Source organism: Ciconia boyciana, chromosome 4 (genome assembly GCF_034638445.1).
Source record: "Ciconia boyciana chromosome 4, ASM3463844v1, whole genome shotgun sequence".
NCBI lineage: Eukaryota > Metazoa > Chordata > Aves > Ciconiiformes > Ciconiidae > Ciconia > Ciconia boyciana.
The window spans coordinates 69002611-69022187 of NC_132937.1; the positions used below are offsets into that span (position 1 = coordinate 69002611).

The window sequence follows — 19577 nt, forward strand, 5'->3', positions numbered from 1 at the left end:
TATTTATATTAATAAGCACCTACAGCTTTGAAGCCAGCTTCTGTCCACTTGATTTAATAGAGTTATTCCACTACTAAACAGAATATGAAGATACAGTAACTTGGAATAAAACACATTTTTCAAGACAGTAACCTATAATAAAGCTACACTATACCATATTTTAAAAGACAATAATAAAGTATCTAGAGAAACTTTACAATAGACAAACTTATTGTATCATGTAAGGCAAAAGTCAAACGGGTATCCAGGATATTAAAAACACTTTCTGGAAAACTTGAAAAATACTAAACCCTTGCAAAATTGAAGATTTTTTTTCTTTAGATTTCGCACTTGCCAGCCTCCAGCTTCACAATATGGTATTTACAGAATGAGGAGTTGGCGAGAGAATCGCAAGACAAAATTGAATGACACCTATTCTTAGATGCATGCATCTGGTTTGGGCTGACAGGTCTACAGGGAAGGCATTTGGATGGCTGGAACCGACTGCTGCCATTTGTGGAGTTTATTTATTTGATACCTTCATTTACTTCAGCTTATTCTTCATTTAGGTCTTCAGCACTTTTTCCTTGATGGCCTGTGAGAATCTTTTGGCATTTGTCTCCTTTTCTTCTAAAAGGTGTCAGGGACTGTAGACCAGAAATTCTTCCTTCACAAAATCTTAGTACACTGTAGTAGGCTTGGGAATAACTTATCGCTGCTACAGAGGAGTTAAGAGTGTTTTATTTATGTTTCAGTTAGGCACAGAAATAGAAGTACTGCTTAAATAAGTTAAAAAAACCCCAAACATATAAGTTGGGTCACAATAATATCTCCAGAAGGACAAGAAAAAAATTAATAGGGTCACTTCCAGCAGATTTAGGAGGAGTAGAACATCATCAGGACTTTACAAGGAGACAACATGGGATTGGGCTGCTACCTATCTCCTGTACATCTACATGGATGTTCTGCTTTTCCACCAAAATCTTGAGTCCAAAATATTTTGGGTTCTCATGTTCTTTATCAAGGACAGCAGGTCAACATTAAGGCAAGTTTTTTTGACTTTTCTCTATAAAGAAAATAGTCCACACAACAGTTTGGTGCAGTTTTGTATACCATTTAAACATTATATACTATACCATTCCAGCTTGTTTATAAGAGGAAAAAGCAGCTCATGAGTTTTCTGCATGCAAGAGCAATCACAGTTGCCCGGTATCTGGAAACATGGGAATGTACGAGGATATCAGCAATTAACATTTCCCAAGGCATTTATTTTTTCTTGGAGGCTTTTTCTTTCATCTCCATGGCAAACTCTTTCCTGGTGCTCCAAGAACAAACTGCCTTCCAGAGCCCCAGTATATACTTCAGCAAGTTCTGCATGCTGAATTAAGACATTCCAGTGGTTGAAGGCTGTCAATGCAAAACTTGCCAGTGGTAACTAAACAACAAATATAAAAAAGTTACTGTAAATAGCTGTACTATCATTTGAAAAAAAAAAAGGATAGAACAAATTAAAAATTCAGGGGGCAAATTAAAAAAGCACAACTTCTGGGGAAAAATGAGAATACCTTTCAAAGGGATGATGTTTTAAACACGAATGCTGATACATTGAATCAGAAATGAGCTTTCAAGGGGAAAAAAAAAACTTTCCAGGGAAACATTTTCAAGATAAGAAAGATTATCCTGCATTTATTTAATGATACAAAAACATTGGTTTGCATTTTTTTAAAAATAACTGAGAAATTAATCTCTCAAGCAAAAGAAAGTTAACCTAAAAGGTAGTATCTAGAATACCTAACTTTGTAGAGTCTCCTGTTATAACTTCAGATACCTATTTCTCATTTTCATCAGTATTTAGATCTGGATGTTTGTGATTCTAGGAATATGTTTGGCTGAGCCATATTAAATCTATCACAGCTGAGTGTTCCTTCCTCCTTTCACAGCTCTGAAAAAGTGGCATCTATCTGTATTGCAGATAAGGAGATGAGAAAGCTTCAAATATGTCCTTTCTAAATATTGGAAAGCTTTGTTCTGCAACAACTTCTTAGGGCCTGGCAAGTCATGAATGAGATAGGGTGCAGTAGGTCAAAATCACCAAGATGCCACAGTTGCTGCAAAGGTTGACACTGTGTAAGGTTGCCCCTCCATGCTCTCCAGCTGCCTGCTGAATCCAAGAGGCAGTCCTAAGAAGTGGCAATCATTGTCTCTGCCAGGTTCTTGAATCCCTTAAAAAAAACTATGATAAAAAAACCTAAGACTGGATATTCCCAGAATCACTGAAGTACCACAGTAGGTCATAGACAGACTTGTATATTTGGCATGCTGCTGACCAGCAGGAATTTGGAACAGGAGTAGAGTGCCAAGTAAGCCCATATTCACTGGAGCCATGAATACAATTCTCCTCTGTACATTGAAATAAACTGAGTTTTAAAAAAGTGCCTCTGGCAGACTTGTCTGTGTCAAAACACCAGCAGCAGCAGCTCGTATAAGTTAAGGGGATAAGTAATGAGGGTTGTCATAGTGAAGTTTTATGACAGACTGAAACAAAACATCTTTTGAAAAACTCATTATTTTCTTTATTATCCAGTCTACCCCTCCACACCCTTACTCTGACAAAGTACAAGGAATTCAACTTCTCCAAAAAGAGCGATTGTCATAATTATTGTAGTCATCTCCTTTTCATTCACTTTTCCCATCACCTTTATGCCTTGTTATTGCTGTTTTCCCCTTCCTCTCCCTCTTTGGCTCCTCATAGATCATTCAGAAATGACACAGTCCTTAACAAACCTATCTGTAGAATGAATAACCTGCATGTGCCAACTATCCGTCTCTAGCTGTTTCTTGTAACGTAACAAAGGAGTCAGTCACACTTTTTTTTAAAAATTATAATAAAAATAAAGAAGAACAGAATAAAAGATTTAGACATGTTTTAGACAGTAATAAGCTTCAGGATAAAATGTCCTGCTAGCACTATGAAGATGGTACAGAGATTAGCAAAGCATTGCCATCTGGCTTGATGTTTGGAACGGGATTGAACACGAGTTGCTGCAGATACCCAGCACCACCTTGGGGAATATGGGACAACTATTAAGCTGCATACAGTACAAACCACTTTCTGATCTCACTATCACTACCTTCAAATTCAAATTATTCTTTGTATCTTCTTTCCAAGGCATCACAGTAAGCACTGGGTCATTCCATACTTGCTTGAGAATTTTAGCAAATAGCAGTTAATAAGCCTGGAGGACAGAAAAACATTTTAATGAGACCATCTACTTGGAAGGGGAAGGAGAATCTAATATCGTAATTACACTTAAAGTGATGCTTTCATGATCCTCTATAAAACTGAATAATTAATAAATTAATTTTCCCTGTGATATCAAAAAGCATTGTTTTATTTGAATTTGGAATATAAGGAAGAAAAATGTCTTTGGTTACAAACAAGCTTTGTGTTTTCAAACCAGAGCATGTTTCCCTCATTTTCACTGTCTGCTTCAGGCATGACAGAGATGGCTTATGAGGTTGCTATAGCTTAAGGGATGGAGGGTGATATTTGCCCTGGTAGTATGCATTTGCATCTTTACAGATGATGCCTCAATCACATCTGCCCATGAGAGAAACTTAAGAAGACAAAACCAAACCCTTATATTTGCATTTTTGTCTTTAAAACACCAGCTACTAAAATCTAAACAGCCAGGCATATCTGTTCCCAGACAAAACACAGCCCACAGAATCCAGTTTGGTTGCAAGCCATAGTCAACGAACAAGCACGACAGAGCTGCTATCTCTGCAACTATCAGCTCAGGACAGACTAAACAAGTTGAATACGTGGGAGTTGAGAGAGAAAACCTCTAGCCTGACCCATGCTTCCTACTGTTGCAGTAGTTTTAGGGGAAGAAAATTAAGAGGGAGGAATGAAAAGCTGTTTGATGAGAAAGATGAAAGTGACCACCACTGTATCCCTCTCAACACCTTCCAGCAAGCTCAGTCAGATACAGAGAAAAGAGCCAAATCTATAGCAATATGCAGAAATGTCACAGCCTGTTCTTTCTCATGCTTGCACGTCTGCATCAGTCCCTCTGGAAACTGTGGTGACTGCAGCACCAGACTCCAAAGTCCCAGGCTCCTCAGCTCCAGCACTGCCCATGCTCAACCCAAGGCTTGCTGACACAAGCCCCAAACTCTGTCACACATGGACTCGTGATGTAGCCACTGCCAGGCCACCACCACCACTCACCAGCACAAGCAGACACATCCCACAGAAGAGGGCAGGGGCCTGTGCCAGGCTGCAGAGAGGGGAGGATCATCCCTGCAACTCCGCTAACAAACCAAAGCTCGACTGCAGCCACTACAGTGCTGCACAAAAACTGGTGCTTAACACGATCTTTTTGATACCAAAGATAAAGAAAAAGAAATCGCTGGTGTAACAGGAATGAAGACTAGTTGCTCATTGTTCTGAACAGGATTCCTTTCGAAAGGACTCTGTTGAAAACCGAAGAAAATAGAAAAGAGAGAAAAAACAGAACATAAGCAAAGGCCAGTTAGTCAGACACTGGAAGGAAGGAATGAGCACTCTTTATCATCTTCCTTTTGTTAAAGAGAAGACTTTACACATTGTTTCAGTACCCCTTACCCGGGAAATCAACATGAAAAATACTAACATTTAAAAAACACACAGTGCTCATTAGCAGGAAATTACATAACAATAAAAAATTACTTAAATCACCATTAAAATTTGCTGATTCTATCCAGAAAATTGTTAAGACATTCCCAAGCAGTTCCCAAAACTAGGCTCAAATGCTACAGTCCTAAACTAATTAAACAGTACAAAATTCTCTTTCCCTTACACGAGTTACCAGTTTAGTACTCTGATCATCACAGGTTTTTTAGGAAAGTTAATGAACAAATCAAAACCTTGGTATTTCAGCAAGAGCAACTACCACCAGCAAAAGCATGCTTCACATCTGATGAATAACTTCTTAACAATAGGGAGCTCTGGCACATGAAAAGAAAAATGCAGAAAAGTCAAAACCCTAATTAAATTTAGTAAAACATAGAATGGAATGTGCTATATGTTTAAGAACTTTCTTCAAATACTGTAGTCCTTTAAATACCAGCTCTTGACAGTACTGAATTGTTCAATATTTCAATTTCATTATGTGTTTTAGTGATACATTTTGCTTCTGAAATCCAAGCACTCCAGGTGAACAAAATCTATGTGCAGAAGTCTGTTGTTGGGTTTGAAAGTTAATTCATTCATTAATATTTTATACTGGAAAATAATGTCTAGTCACAGAAAACACAACTTATTAGTGACAAAGTATTTTAGACATCATACATATCAGTGTTGCACATGTTCTTCGGTTATATTAAAAACAACATTCAACATTAAAGCTGTCTTCAGCTGAACTTACAAACTACACAACAGCCTTCTGCATCAAGTAAAAAATCATTTTTTGCATACTCTTGTTTTCTTAAGAGTCAGCATAGAAAAACTTCAGAACATCTCCAAGCCACAAATTATCCTACCGCACACATGAGAAGAAGCATGGAAACAAGAATTGCAAGGTAAAGGGTTTATACCTGCATGTAGAGCATACAGACCCTTCAGGGGAACACAGATTAGTAAAATCTCACTACTCAAAAAGCATTCAGTTATATTTCTTTTCAAACAAAAAGATCTGTATAAGTTGTGTGTGTGTCTAATCATGGAAAAAGTCTAGACAGAATAGGTAGGAAGCTCAAGCCACTATTACAATATGAAGGATTAAACTGTTGCAGAAATTTAAAACATACATTGCTCAACAGTGCTTATTTACAAGGTTGTTATTGAAAAGTCATTGACTATTAAAATTAAGTTTATTTCACAAACCAATCTTTTTACAGGTCTTAATCCTATAAACACTGCTATTCTTGTCAACACACTGCCATATTAAGAACACACATTCTTTTATATCAAGACTAACTTTATACTGTTTTTTTCTGTTCAACTGTGATGAAGAGCACTGCTCATTTGATGACTTTGTTAGCTTCACCAAATTAAGTATGACGTATTTCGTTAAAACATAGCCTTAATTCCTAAACCTAACATGTGGCTAAAAAAAGTTCCTAAGGAACAAACATGGTAATGCAGAGCTGTTATCTAGAAAAATCTTAACATTTTTTGAGGACGCAGCAAACAAATAATAGGACAATTAACATCTTTCATGCTGTTAAATTTAGCTAAGAATTATGTCATGTTCTTCAGCATCATATATTTCCCATGTTTCTGCAGCTTATGAAAACAAGAAGCCATGGGATTATAAGAAAGGCTCATTTAGTATGAGTTTTTAGTGAATATTTAGTATTTATAGAGACTTTGTTATCAAGAACATTAGTAACTAGAAGATCTCCAAATCGTGAGCATTATCAATTTCAATAATATCTTCAGGTTCCATCTTTGCTTCATGATGCCCCTCCTGTAGATCATCCAGGGAAGCCAGAGCCTCATTCGTATCGCTAGCAAAAGTCTCACGAGATGCATCATCATATTCTTGCAGGTTAAGCCCTTTAATGGCTTTTTTCATCTTCTTTCCTAGAACTTGTATTCTCCTCTTCTTAGCGGCTTTTTTGTTTTCATACTCCTTTTGGTTTTCCAGATAGAATATCTCCTTGAAAGAAAACAGAAAAAAGTTTGGCATATTCATTTTACTAGTGTTTCCTAAAGAAAACATAAAGAAGTAAAAAAAATTTTTTAATTACAAATACTGTTGAATGATATTTAACTAAGATACACATTATTGACAGAAGTGTGAGGGTAGACTGCACTTAAGCAAAATGCCCCATAAATAAAATTATTACATAATTTCTCAACAATCTCAAAGTATATGTAAATAAGTATCACTAAGTTTTCATTCCAAGTTTGCTGATGATACAAAACTGGGAGGAATGAGTGGTAGAGCAGAGGGTCATGCTGTCATACAGAGGGACCTGTAGAGAAAATATGACCAAAGGTCTGTGACAACTTGAGACCTTTCCTCCACAATTGAAATTTGAGTCCAGGTCTCCTGATCTTTACTGTCAAAGATTTGTGAACCTCATTAACATCTTCTCTCCTGCAAAATATGACACAAGTTTCCTCCATATTTCAAGGGGGAGAATACCGTGTAGTAGAGCTAAATGCTGCTACACGCCTTTCTTTCCCTTCTTATTTTTTAAAACACATAAATTGCATGCAGAAAACATTAATGCTTTTTTTCTCCCCAAAAGCTGTAAGTCCAGTGCTAAGGATATGCAAATCTGTGAGAGTAGTATACATGACAACCTCCATGATGACAGTATTACACATACTTTTCCCACAGCTTTGTATGACAAATTATGTCTCATACCATCAATCAAGTTTGTAGACTGAAAACTGCTATGTCACTAAACACTTGCCAGTATCAGCAAAAGAGTCAGATTCACAATTACAGGGACATGGAAGAGGGCTAGGAAAGCAATTTTTTTTATTTTGCAATGGGGTAAAGCGATCAAATGTGCAACTTTTTGTGACCACTATAAGCTATGAAAGGTTGTTTTTTGCTTGTTGTTTTTTTTTTTTTTTTTAAAAACCAAACATAAAACAGACAATGACAGTTTATGTTGATTTGTTTCTCAATTCCCAGTACAAGATGCTAGGATGATTTACAGAGTGAGCGGTAGCCACCTACAAGTAAATAAACGAGCCTTTCTTTAAACAAAACTTTAGTAAAGTGGCAAATACCATGAAAAAAACCAAGTTGTTTTAACTGAATGAAGAAAATGCCATCTCAGTCTATTTCATACCCTAAAAGGACAGACAATAATATTTACAAGCTGACAAAACTAATCTGGTGATGAGGCCAGTGAGGAATTCAGGCTAAGTTCAGACTAGTATCTGACTTAATGGGAAATACTGCCTGGTGCTACAGCTGGAGCTACACAGGACAAAAAAATATTCTATTAAGAGAACACCATTCAATCCATGCACAACAACACGGAGCTCCAAAGGGAGAAATACTACTACAGGTAACATTGCTGTAAGGTATAAACATTGGCTTTTCCTTAATTTGTATATCTCTCTAGACTCTACAGTCTCATCATCCTCAACAGGTTCTTGTGACTGGCAGTATGTAAAAGGTGTTCTCTCTGTCTAGTGTGAATGGCAGTTCATCAATTTTTTTGTGTTTCTTTTGCTTATATTTTGTATGTGAAAAGCTGGTTTCTTTGGAATATAGAGTTAAACTTGCCAGAAGTTGAGAGAGATTCAATCATAACATTTCTAGTAGAAAAAAACCCAAAATTTACTTTGGACAATCATTTGGAGTCTTGACAATTTTACCTTGATTTGTTCTTCTTTGATGCTAGGTGTGTTCTTCAGCAGGTTTAAATAAACGCCCCCTGGTGTTCTTCTCCTAGTGCCGTTCTTAATAGGGAAAGAATAAATTAGCAATAGCAAGTGTTGATATAAAAATAAGTAATAGCAACTAATACGTAAGTATTGATATCAAAATAGCATCTAAGACAATGCTTTGTACTGAGACAGAATAAAAAAAATTAAGGTCTGCTGTGTTAGGTATCACATGAAAACAACCCTGGCTATGTTTTATTTGTGATTGAACTAGTCATAAGAAGGTCAACAACCAGCTTGCTTCATTTGGACAGGTAAACTATGAGGTTACAAAAAACATGCTTTAGAAGATAATACCAAACTGTTCATCTACATACTAAATCTGATTTTGGTAGTGAAGAAACAAAACACGAGTAGTATTCTAACTACTTTCACAACTACCTGCAATAACGTATAAACTAGGTTAAATATTCAGAACATTCCTAACACATAAGCCCAATAAAATGTCAAAAATGAATTTCATAAAATGATGTAATCTCTTTTTTTTTTCCAATTGTGCACAGCAATTCTAGAACTTATCTACATCTGCAGGATTTTCCATTTCTGCCTAAGAGAGATGAACACAATGTGTACTTTAAAGTTTCCCCCCATAACATATTAGTTCCATGCTTCAACAGTTTTCATTGTAACAGCAGTGGTGCAATATGTCATACTGAAGTATAAATGGGCTCAGCTTTGAAACCTCTGTAAATTATAAGCACTAGTTATCATATTATTATTCAATTACCATTCACAGTATTTAAAGTTGAACTGTTACTCCAGTGCTCCGATATTGTATTAAATGTGATACTTTTCTGCTAACTAACAAAGCAAAATACAATCCAAAAGTTCTAAGAACAGAGAAGGTCAATTTTTAAGTATGTTCTTGAAACAGCAGACACCACATACTTTTATCATCCTACCAGCACAAAATCTCAACTAAGAAAAACAGTATGATCTGCCTTTCAAATGGCATACTCTGATCTGCAGCCAAAGGAACCTGTGCTACCTGGAGCTGCGTCCTTTCATCTCCTTGGTAAATACTTGTTAATAAGTACTTTAATCCTTCGAGACAACAGACTGCTTCTAAGACAAGTCACTAGCTGGAAAGTTGTTGCTTTTTTTTTTCGGGGGAGTGGGGTGGTGGTGGTGGTGATGGTGTTTTTTTCTTTGTGTTAGGGGGTGTCACCACCGTTTTTTTTTCTCCTCTCTACTTCTAATGAGGGAACTTAAAAGGTGTAAATATAAGCAAATGCCTGAAAGTACTTACTAGTTTCCTCCCACTTTTTTGTCTTCTGAACTTCTGCACTGAGGCTCATTATTTAACAAAAACAAAAGCGTACTGAGAAATTGATAACCTAACCATTAAGTACAGGATTTTTACCATGACTTGTAACAGAAAACAGTACTCAGTTTTGCTCTACTGATACCCAAGCCAATGGCTCTCTAACAAAGCTAACAGATTCCCTTTTGAAAGTTACTCTTCAAATGTGACTTTAGAAATGCTCACTACTGAGTATGTTAACCTCTGATGGCATGCTGATTAACCCAGTAGACAGGTCAGTGCTGTCAAACATCCACCTGACTTACTGAAGCAATGTGCCAGAGGATTCACCTACAAGCTTTTATTCAAGCTTCAGAATCCTTCACTCTAGCTCTGCCAGGCAAAGATCTCAAGAGGAGGCAGAGTAACAGATACAATGCTATCACTGCAAATCAGATACTAATCTCAGTACAAAAAGTTGGGCAATTTCCAGGTTCATTCATCTCATTGTTTACTCAAATCCTGCTGGAAGATTACATTAGTATTTATTAAGTGACTTCCATGGTGAGGGAAGGCCATGAAACTCTGGGAGAACCCGTCCAATGTGAAAGCTGTGCAATAGTACTACATAAATATTCTGCAACTAAAAAGTTGTGTGTGTCCCCTCCACAAACCCAGAATATCACATGTTTCTTACCACTATGAACAGTCCACCATTTTGTTCCACTTCAGCTGTTTCCATAAGCAGTTCGATAGCTTTTCTTTTCCCAATTATTTTCACTACTCGAGCAATTAAATCTTTCTTTGGCTCACAAAGCCTGAGAGGAGGGAAGAAAAAGGCACATTTATTGTCAGTATAATTTCTTGAGTAAAATTGACCATGGAACTTCCATAATGAATAATTCATTCTGTGGGACATAAAACTGTGCTAAAATTATACATTTAAATGTGTCTATACATTTAAATGTGTTTCAATGACTTCTTTAATCGGATTTCAAAATCCTGAGCTTCTGAGGGATAGTTTTTTCAAAGCATGCATTTTAAAAATTTGTTTCAATGCAAATGCACTGAGAGATTATTTTTCTTCTATTGATGTGTGAAAGATTAAACCAAATAAGAAAATGCAAAGACCTGTATAAATCTCTGAAATTAAAGTATAAAAGTCTGCTGTGCATTTAACAGTTAAAACTACAGCACCTTTTACAGTTAAATCAACAATTAACTGGAGACAACAGTAAGTGTAGAAGTTCCCCTGTATCATGTGCCATTCAGACAAACCTACACAATAAAAAAATAAATCAGTCTGTTGACTATTCTATGATAACTGATAAACTGCAAACAAGAAAAAAATTATTGCAATATTACTAAGTTAATTATATTCTTTTGTTAGCAACAATGTCCTCATACAGAAATTTGCATTGTCAGTCTGCATGAAGGGAGAGGGTTATACAGCATCAATTCACTGTGCTAAAGTATGTAGTCCCACTGGAAAACATGGTAAACCCACAAATCAGTATCACTTGTCCAGAACAAGAGTTCATACGCTGAATTCTCATTTTTTTAATGAGAAGGCTTCTCACTGAGCACAGTCCCAAGCACTACAGCTCAGTGGCTTTACACTTTGGGGACCAACAGACCACCATCATTACCAAAATTTCCTGAAGATCAATGCCTGGCTCAATTGCCTCAAGTGACATTACTATGCTATAAAGCTGCATACATTACAATGACTGCATAACAGAAGGTGTTTGACCACAGATGTGAACAACTATTTAGAACAACCAGACTAGCTTCAACTGCTTCAATTGTATGACTGAAGTTACCTGAAATTAAATGTTAAAACTCACATTTTAGTAACAATTGTCCTAATCATGAAAAGGATTAACCAACCTGCTTAACTTTACACTTTGTGTTTCATCTCACCAAGTTCAATGGATGATAAGGCACCAGAAGGTAAATGGTTTCTTAAGTATTTATAGGATTGAGTTCTAAATTGTGAACTATTGGAAGAGATGAAAATGTTTCTCAAAGATGCAGAGAACTTTAAGATAACCAGGATTCCTTAGAGAGCTGGATTCCTTCTCTTAGTAGCAGTGGCAGCTAAAACAGTCAAATCCCCACCTAGAGTTCATTCTGGCCCTGCACAATCCTCCTGTATGCGTGCTTTAACAAGCAGCTATGCACTGCAACAGGAACTGAATGAGGTAAAGGACAAAAAATGGCACAAGATGGTCAGAAAAACTCTTTGATTTCAGTTCACTGTGTGGGCCAGCACAACAAAAGGTTAGGAATTTCAGGCACAGCATGGCACAGCACAGATCAAACAACAGTGCTGTGACCTGTAGAACCACAATCCTACTGATGCAGTTCAGCACCATTACTACTATAAACAATTAGAAAAAGAGGCTTCTGCCCTATTTTGATGAAGATCAATATAACAAAGAAAAGTTTATTACAAGAGACATGCTCAAAGTTTTCAAATTCATAAATGAGAAGCTACTGAGGACTGATAAAAGCACTAATAATTGTCTAATTGCTGTATTTCAGCATCTGGCAATACTAAGTATCACATGTAAGAAATCAACACTGATCAATAAACCCAGGTTTTATTTAAACGTTAAGGTAACTGTCAGTAAATCTTGTAAATCTTGTTCTCTATTTAACATCATTTTCTTCCCTTGAACCACTGAAAAAGGATTGTGGCAGTTTAAGTCCATCTAAGTAAGAATGACTGCAGTCATGTGCCCTCCCTCACACCATCAGTGCAGTGCTGCCAGCTCAAAGGAAATTGTGCAGCAAATTGGTTCGGGAAACAAATCTGTCTGCAAACTAACTCTTCAAAAGAGTAACAGGCTTTTGGACAGATAAGTTTTCTGACTCAGCTCAGCGTACAATAACTAAATAGCAGGACTGTGAAAAGAACTGGATGGTGGTAAGTGTGCATACAGCTGGAACTTGATAACCCCAACACTGGCTTTCATAAATTAACACAGAACTGCAGCTCAGTTTCACAACACAGAGGCAAGGCTTGATTTCAGTGCTGGTGTCTAACTTTTGCGCAGCAAGGGCAGCAAAACATTTTCCTCAGACAAGTATGTTCCATGTAAAGAATGTGTATTTCAGAAGCTGTGCCCTCCAAAACACTACACAGTCTGAGTCATCTACACTTTCAAAGATTTGTAACTTGGCCAGATTTTCATGGTGACCACAGCAGGCGTTCCTTGGTGTCCAGCTCCAAACACGCATCTTTACTCATGGGGTATTTCCTAAAAAAGCCACTACTATCCATGTGATGAGAAACAATATTTTTCCTTGCCATTGTTCTCAAATAACAAACCATTCTGGTGGATCTTTAAAAAAAAAATAATTAGACAGTATTACTGCATGCTTCTACAAGATACCAGCCACAATGCTGCATTTTAATCCTAGGATATTGGAAATACGCACAAGGCACTCAAGCTTTTTGTAATCTGGTATTATATCTTACATATCTAGCAGTAAGAAAGCTCCCCCCACTCCCCCTTGTTCTCCATCAAGAGTTTACCAATACTTAAGGAAGTGAAGATACACTGTTATTAAACTCACCGATAAGCAATTTCATCTGCCACTTTTTCCTCTGAATCTTCTTCTGTTATCTCATACCTTCCTTTATATTTCATTTCTTGTCTTTCACCCAGTCTATCTTTTACAGGCCGCTTCCGTTTGAGAAAGCCTTGCCCATTTTCTTCTTCTGCTGGCAATGTTTTCTTGTCATCATGCATGTATTCATCCAGTTCTTTATCTAAAGTCTCTGCCTCCTTTTGCTGAGCTTCCTTCATCAGCTTTTTAGCCAATAAATAATTGTAAGTTTCAGACTGCCTGCTTCTGTCAATACTACCATCCATGCCTAGAATCCCAAGTTCAGTAGCCACCGCATCCTGATTCTGCTCCTGGAGCACCACACCCCAAATGTTGTTGACCTTCTTGCCACCTAGAGCAGCTTGTTTTTGGTGGCTCTGGCTAAACTGAAAAGGCTCAGATTTAGCAGGAGAAAAGTTGAAACATTTCTGTCGTTTTCGTTTCCACAGACAACTGTCATCATCAGATTCAGAAAAGCTTTCGTCACTTGAATCCACACTTTTGGTTGTCCGATAAGGAACACTTGGTGCACATGATGAAATGCTGCTGTGGAACAGTCTGCCTGAATCATTGCCGTCGTGGGATTTCTGAAATGAAAAAGCAAATGTTTGTTAATTTAATTACTCTTGTAAATTAAAAGAGCTATCAAGTCATGCCAAAGATTTGATTAGCTAGTAAACTTAATTCTGACTCATGTGACTGTTTGGGCAGTCCTCTGTGAGCATCTTTTAGACTACAGTTAACAGGAGCATCCTATGAAACTTCTGTATTTTGAATGCTTGTATATGAAAGACAGCATGGCTGCTACAGAAAACACATATCAGGAGTCACTAAGCTACTTAATGTAATCTTTGTTGAATGAAACTAAAATTATTACAAGACTGGAAAAGCTATTAAAATTCCCAAATCGGACAAAGACACAACATGCACAGCAGTTCAAAGAAAGATTAAAAAAAAACCCAAACCACCATAGCAACTTAGCAAAAGATTTTTTAACAGCACAGAAATTAATATTCTCTCTGGAGTCTGAAAGGGGTCAAGACTAGTGATCTGCAACCACAGTAGTGTTCCCAGACATTCAAGTGAGAAGAAAAAATGACCAAAAAACCCAAAACCAAACCCACAAGACTTGGATGCTGCTCAGACTTTGAGAAGCTAACAGTGTATTGTGATTCTGGTTCAATCAGGACAGCACATGACCAGCTGGGGACAGCAGTACCTTACTGAAGAACTGGGTTTTTCTTTCTTTAAACCAACAAGACACCACAGACTTACTATGGCTTCTTATTAATCCAGACAAAAACCCAAAAGATTTCAACGTACTTTACAAAAAAAGTCCTATTGCTATAAAAAATACTCAAGAAGTACTGTTTCCCTGACAGATAAACTAAAATATGAAAGCCAAACCTGCTCAAATCTGCATTACCTACAAAAGCACCATGGGTAACATAACCTAGAATTCTTATTTCCAATTGCTGGAAACTTTTGGCCACGCTGTCTGTGCTAATCTGTGGTAAGCATTTTCCTTACTTTATGATAGGAAATCAGTTTCTCCCTAACTGATTTCCTATCATAAAGTTATAGGCTATCCCATGATCTTTAAAAATAAGACCTCTTCTTTCAATTTCAGGTGAAATAAAAATTATTTCTTTAACCTTACTGCTTTCACCAACATTATGGCACCATTTCTTCTTCCTCCTATTAGCAAACCTAAAAGAGAAGTCTTCAACTTATCATGTTATGAAATACAAATCTTTAATTTCAAATGTATTCCATAACACAAAACACTAACAATTCCATAAATTATAAAAAAATCCCACGTCTGTAATAATTTATTTTGTGCTACACATCCCAGAACTATATTGCAAATAAATCAAAGTGACTAAAGAAAATAAAAATCCTTACACAGTGTCATACACTGATTTATCTTATTTTGAAATCTTTTCCTGCCCACACACCACCATAAACTCCTCATTATCTTCATAACACACTCTAACGTGAAAACCGTATGAGACACTTGGAAATAAGTAACATCTCTTCAGCAATTCACGGATGCAAAAGAGTTGCAAAGTCAAGGGAAAGCAGCAATCGCCGCTCATTGCTTTCATACGTTTTTACAACGGCTTGTTTCTATTGTTCTTGAAGCGACCAACGCTACCGGCGAGCGCTCTCCTTTGCTCCCCGAACCCAGTGCCCAGCAACAACAAAAGCCTCCCGCGCCCCGCGACAGCATACGGTTTTCCCAAATGAACGGGCACCGGAGGAACAAGCCGTTTCCCGGGCCCAGGGCAAGCTGCCACCCCTGGGGAAAGGCCCCCTAACCCATCCGCCCGGGCGGTACCGGGGCGACCCCTCCCGCAGGCGCCGAGCACCCGGTCACCAGCGGGCCCGTCCAGCGCCTCCCGCCCTCTGGAGCGGGGCATCACGGGCGGCGGCCGGAGCGGCAAGGCCCCTGTGGCCCTCTCGGTGCGTTCTGCCGGCTGGGCCTTCCGGGGCCCGCCGCCAGGGGTGGCACGGCTCCGGCTGGAGCCCGGGCCTCGCCGCCTGCCACCTCCCCTTCCTCACCTGCTGCGGCTCCCCGGGGGAGCCGGCGCCGGGCATGTCGGAGTCCGAGTCGGAGAGCTCGCCGTCCTCCACGTCGCCCTCCATCCTCCGCGCCTCCAGCGCCATCTCGCCGCGGCGACCGGCGGGGAGGAGCAGAGCGCGGCGCGCGCAGCCGCGGCGCGCCGCGACTCCCTCTCACCAATAGGGAGAGCGGGGAGCTATGACGAGAGGCGCGGTGCGTGTCGGGAACGCCGGCGAACGGGCGGGAAGGGGCGGGAAGGGGCGGGAGGCAGTGCCGCGGGCCCTGCGGCCATGTTGTTCGTGGCGGGCGGTACTCTTGCGGCAGCGTTTCGTGCCGCCCTCCCGGCGCGTTGTCTTGTCGCTGCATGTGGAAATGGTGGGTGCTGCACAAAGAAAGAAGTTTAGATGGAAATCCGCCTCGGTCGGCTTTACCGCGTGCCCGGGGCGGCTGGCAGGGCCGTGCGCAGCCGTCGCCTCAGCGGCCGCGGGGCCGCCCAGCGCCGTGGGCGCAGGCCGCGGCGTGCGGCTGCTCAACACAAGGGGCAACAACAACAACCACAACAACAAACTGTTGTATTAGCGAGTTAGTAAGATGGCCCGTTTTGATTTTTACACCAGATTCTTGGGGCAGTCTTAAAAAATACTGGAAGCACTTCTTATACAGTGTCACTCGACCACCCCCAGAAGCCTGGAGAAACGTGTTTCCTGCTAGTCAGCAGGGACTAAGTGACCCCCCCCAGGGTCCATTTCAACCTAAATTACTGTGTAGTCCTGTGTCTTAATTTACGTATGGCTCAAGCCATCATTTGTGCACTGTAAAGCTAAAACGTCACTCTCCGAGGGTGTGTCTATGGATCTAACACAGGGCACTGAATATTAGGTAATGGTTTGATTAAGGGATTGATAATCTGAAATGGAGCTGGTTTTATTTATCACAACAGTCCAATGCAGTTCAAATCAGGCAGGCAAACTATTAAATCAGTGAAAGGAGTACTCCCCCCCCCCCCAAAAAAAAAAAAAAAAAAAAAAAAAAAGACTGATTAGAATAAAGCACAAGATAAAAAAGCCCTGCCATAATTTCTAGGGCTGTTCAGAATCTGTGTTAAACAACTAAAGGAAGTCTGATCATGGAGTTTAAAGTCTCCTTACTTTCTGTGAGTATTGACCTATAAATGTGATGGTATTTGGTGCCACAAGAATAAAATAGTGGAGGTGTGAGTGAGAAAGTGGTGAATGAATATGCATAGCGTTGGACAGATGGACCAAATGTCCAGTATCCTCAGCTGCTATAAACAGATGTAGATTAGATAATTTCCTTTGAGGACAGGTTTGCAGCTGTAGAAATTCAAATACACTGCACGTTTTACAGTATTACATCTCTGCTTACAGAGACAATGAAGTGTTATGCTCACTTATATCAGGAAAAAAAATTTGTTTGATTATCATTTCTTCATAAATTTTCATGGATACTGATTCTTCAATAAAGGGAAAGAAATCATGCTGCCAAATTTTGTCTAAGAACCGATGTTTTTCCTAGTTGGTGTGCTACATAAATGAAAAGTGTTAAGAGATTACTGGTAGGCATCCTTCAAACTGAACTTGAGAAAATGAGCATTTGCTTCAATGATAGGCTGTAATGGTCAATGGTCAACCAGTTAGGAGTTCAAAGGAGGTCCTTCTGGTTGTTTTAGCTCTGATCAATGCCAGCTACATGAATTTAGCTTGTCTTCCTTCAGTAATTCATGTGTTTCCTTTGGTACTTAGTATATACACAGTCCTTCAGCTGTGTACACAAAGCGGTGGGGCAGGGTGCAGTGCAGCTTAGAAACGCTTACTGTGTCTCTGGGTGGAATTTGAAAATCTTGAGTTAGGCACTGAAGCTCCTCATGCAGTGGAGAGCTAAGCAGAAATCTGTTCATTAACGCCCAAAGCAGTGAGCTGCCCAGACCTACTTAATGAGAACAACTAAACCAGAGGAATGGTCTTTACTGTTACCTGACATCTCAGACTACCGTTAGGTCCATTGCTGTTGGCACCATGCAGAAAAGCAATGGTTCAATCCTGCAAAGTGAGATGTGTTACTCACCTAGAAATACCATTTTCTGGAAGACTTAAGAAGCCATTGACAGTTCCTGCCTGTATGTATATTGTACCCCCCCGCCTTGGTTTGAAGGGTAAGAAAATAAGAGGCTGTTATTGAGTAAATAAAAAATGATACACATTGTGCCATACTGTTCTAAATCTAGATTAAGTTCAGATTAACGTTACTTGAAGTGCTCAGTAGCTGGCAGTGTGGGATGGGATGTTTTTTAGAGCTTCAGAGAATCTTCACAGAATTTTGATGCAGGAAACAGAATCCAGTGGTTACTGCCTGATGGACAGAAAGTTAGTATGATGCCCCTTTTTGACGTAGGTAAAAATTCATGCAAATTAGAAAGGAATTATAATTAACAGTAATGTGTAGCTTATTCAAATTCCACAATGATTGCAAGTTAAATTCTTCTCCATCAACAGCAGTACAATATCTGTGCATATATTAATGACAAATTATTCTTGAAATAGGAAATGAGGTCAAATATTCAATGCAATATGAATATATCAAGTATCTGTAAAACACAAGGGTTCCGCACAAGAATCCAGTCACACAACACGCAACACATGATGTAGGTCACACAACATGTGTGAATTGTATCATGAAACATCTGACATACCCCGCCACACAACACACAATGTGCTAATTGTATCATAAAAGTTGTGCAAATCTCCAACATGACAAACTGGAGAAGCATTTCCATGCCTTCGCTTAGATAGCATTAGACTTTGTGTTGCAGGTGACACAGGAATCACATCAGGAAAATGATACAGCTGAATACTGGCTTAGCCAGAAACGAGATTACTCTTTAGCCAGGTCATTTTCCTGGGTCTGTTTGCCCAACAGTGACAGTGCAGGCACAAGTAGCCGAGAGAAAAGAAAAGCAGTCAGGTCTACCTCCTTTGGTAGCGTGCACATTCATCCTGCAGGTAATGTCAGCAAAGGTGATGGAGTAGACCAGTTACTAAAGTGCTCAAAATGTTATTTCCTCCAGAAAAAAATCTGCATTGAATTCCAGCCACAGAGACTTCAAAACATTTTTATTCCTACCTTTCTTTTTCAGCACACAGCACTTGGATGGAGCTTTTCATTCTTCAGAGCTCTTGTTCTGGCTCCAGAGACCATCCCTTTCCCAGGGATCCAAGACAACCCCGTCACTGAGCCTTCTTGCATTTCGAGTGGTATTTGTTTGTTGTTTAGCTTTTTTCTCTAAAACTGTGTGTTGTGTAGCATTTTTCTCTAAAACTAGAAAATTTGGTGAGCAGGTGTGAACAGTTCATTTTGCCTATCACCAGGATAAAGGTTATCATTAAGAATGTGGTCAGGACCAGTTAGGTCAGACCAAAAAAGCCTTAAATGCATGCACTTTCCTTTCTATCCTTAACTTTAGCTGACCTTAAGAGAATATAGATCTCTCACATTTGAAAACTTAAAAGCCTCAGGATATGTTGTTATTCTTGTCAATATTCTCCAAATGATAGGGAGCTGTGCAGGTGTGACTCAGTAAAATTCAGCACTAAGGTGCTGAGACCTTGCAATTCCTTGCCCTTGAACAGTACATAGCATGCAGGAATGTAAAATCTGAAATGAAAGAAACCTTGGTTCAGTGCATCTGTTTAATAGAAGACAATTTCTTTGACTATTCTTCTCTGAGGAAACTAGCAAACAGTGAGTGA

The 19577-nt window shown here is 39.0% G+C and overlaps 1 protein-coding gene across 1 annotated transcript; it reads right to left on the minus strand.

Annotated features, from left to right (window-relative positions):
- Positions 1-4535: 4535 nt before the first annotated feature.
- PHAX (phosphorylated adaptor for RNA export) lies at positions 4536-15972 on the minus strand. The gene is made up of 5 exons (XM_072859789.1): positions 15810-15972; positions 13212-13831; positions 10324-10444; positions 8315-8398; positions 4536-6626 (listed from the first exon to the last, which is right to left on the minus strand). Exons 1-5 carry the CDS (start codon positions 15912-15914, stop codon positions 6357-6359), a joined length of 1200 nt encoding a protein of 399 aa, XP_072715890.1. The 5' UTR covers positions 15915-15972; the 3' UTR covers positions 4536-6356.
- Between the last annotated feature and the right edge of the window lie 3605 nt (positions 15973-19577).

What these genes read in the sequence shown, in the direction of transcription:
- PHAX (XM_072859789.1), bottom strand. Translation starts at nt 15,914, where the DNA reads ATGGCGCTGGAGGCGCGGAGGATGGAGGGCGACGTGGAGGACGGCGAG. An exon ending in CCCCCGGGGAGCCGCAGCAG is followed by an intron (nt 13,832 to 15,809) that starts GTGAGGAAGGGG and finishes TTTTCATTTCAG; the next exon opens with AAATCCCACGACGGCAATGA. An exon ending in ATGGTGGACTGTTCATAGTG is followed by an intron (nt 8,399 to 10,323) that starts GTAAGAAACATG and finishes TTCCCTATTAAG; the next exon opens with AACGGCACTAGGAGAAGAAC.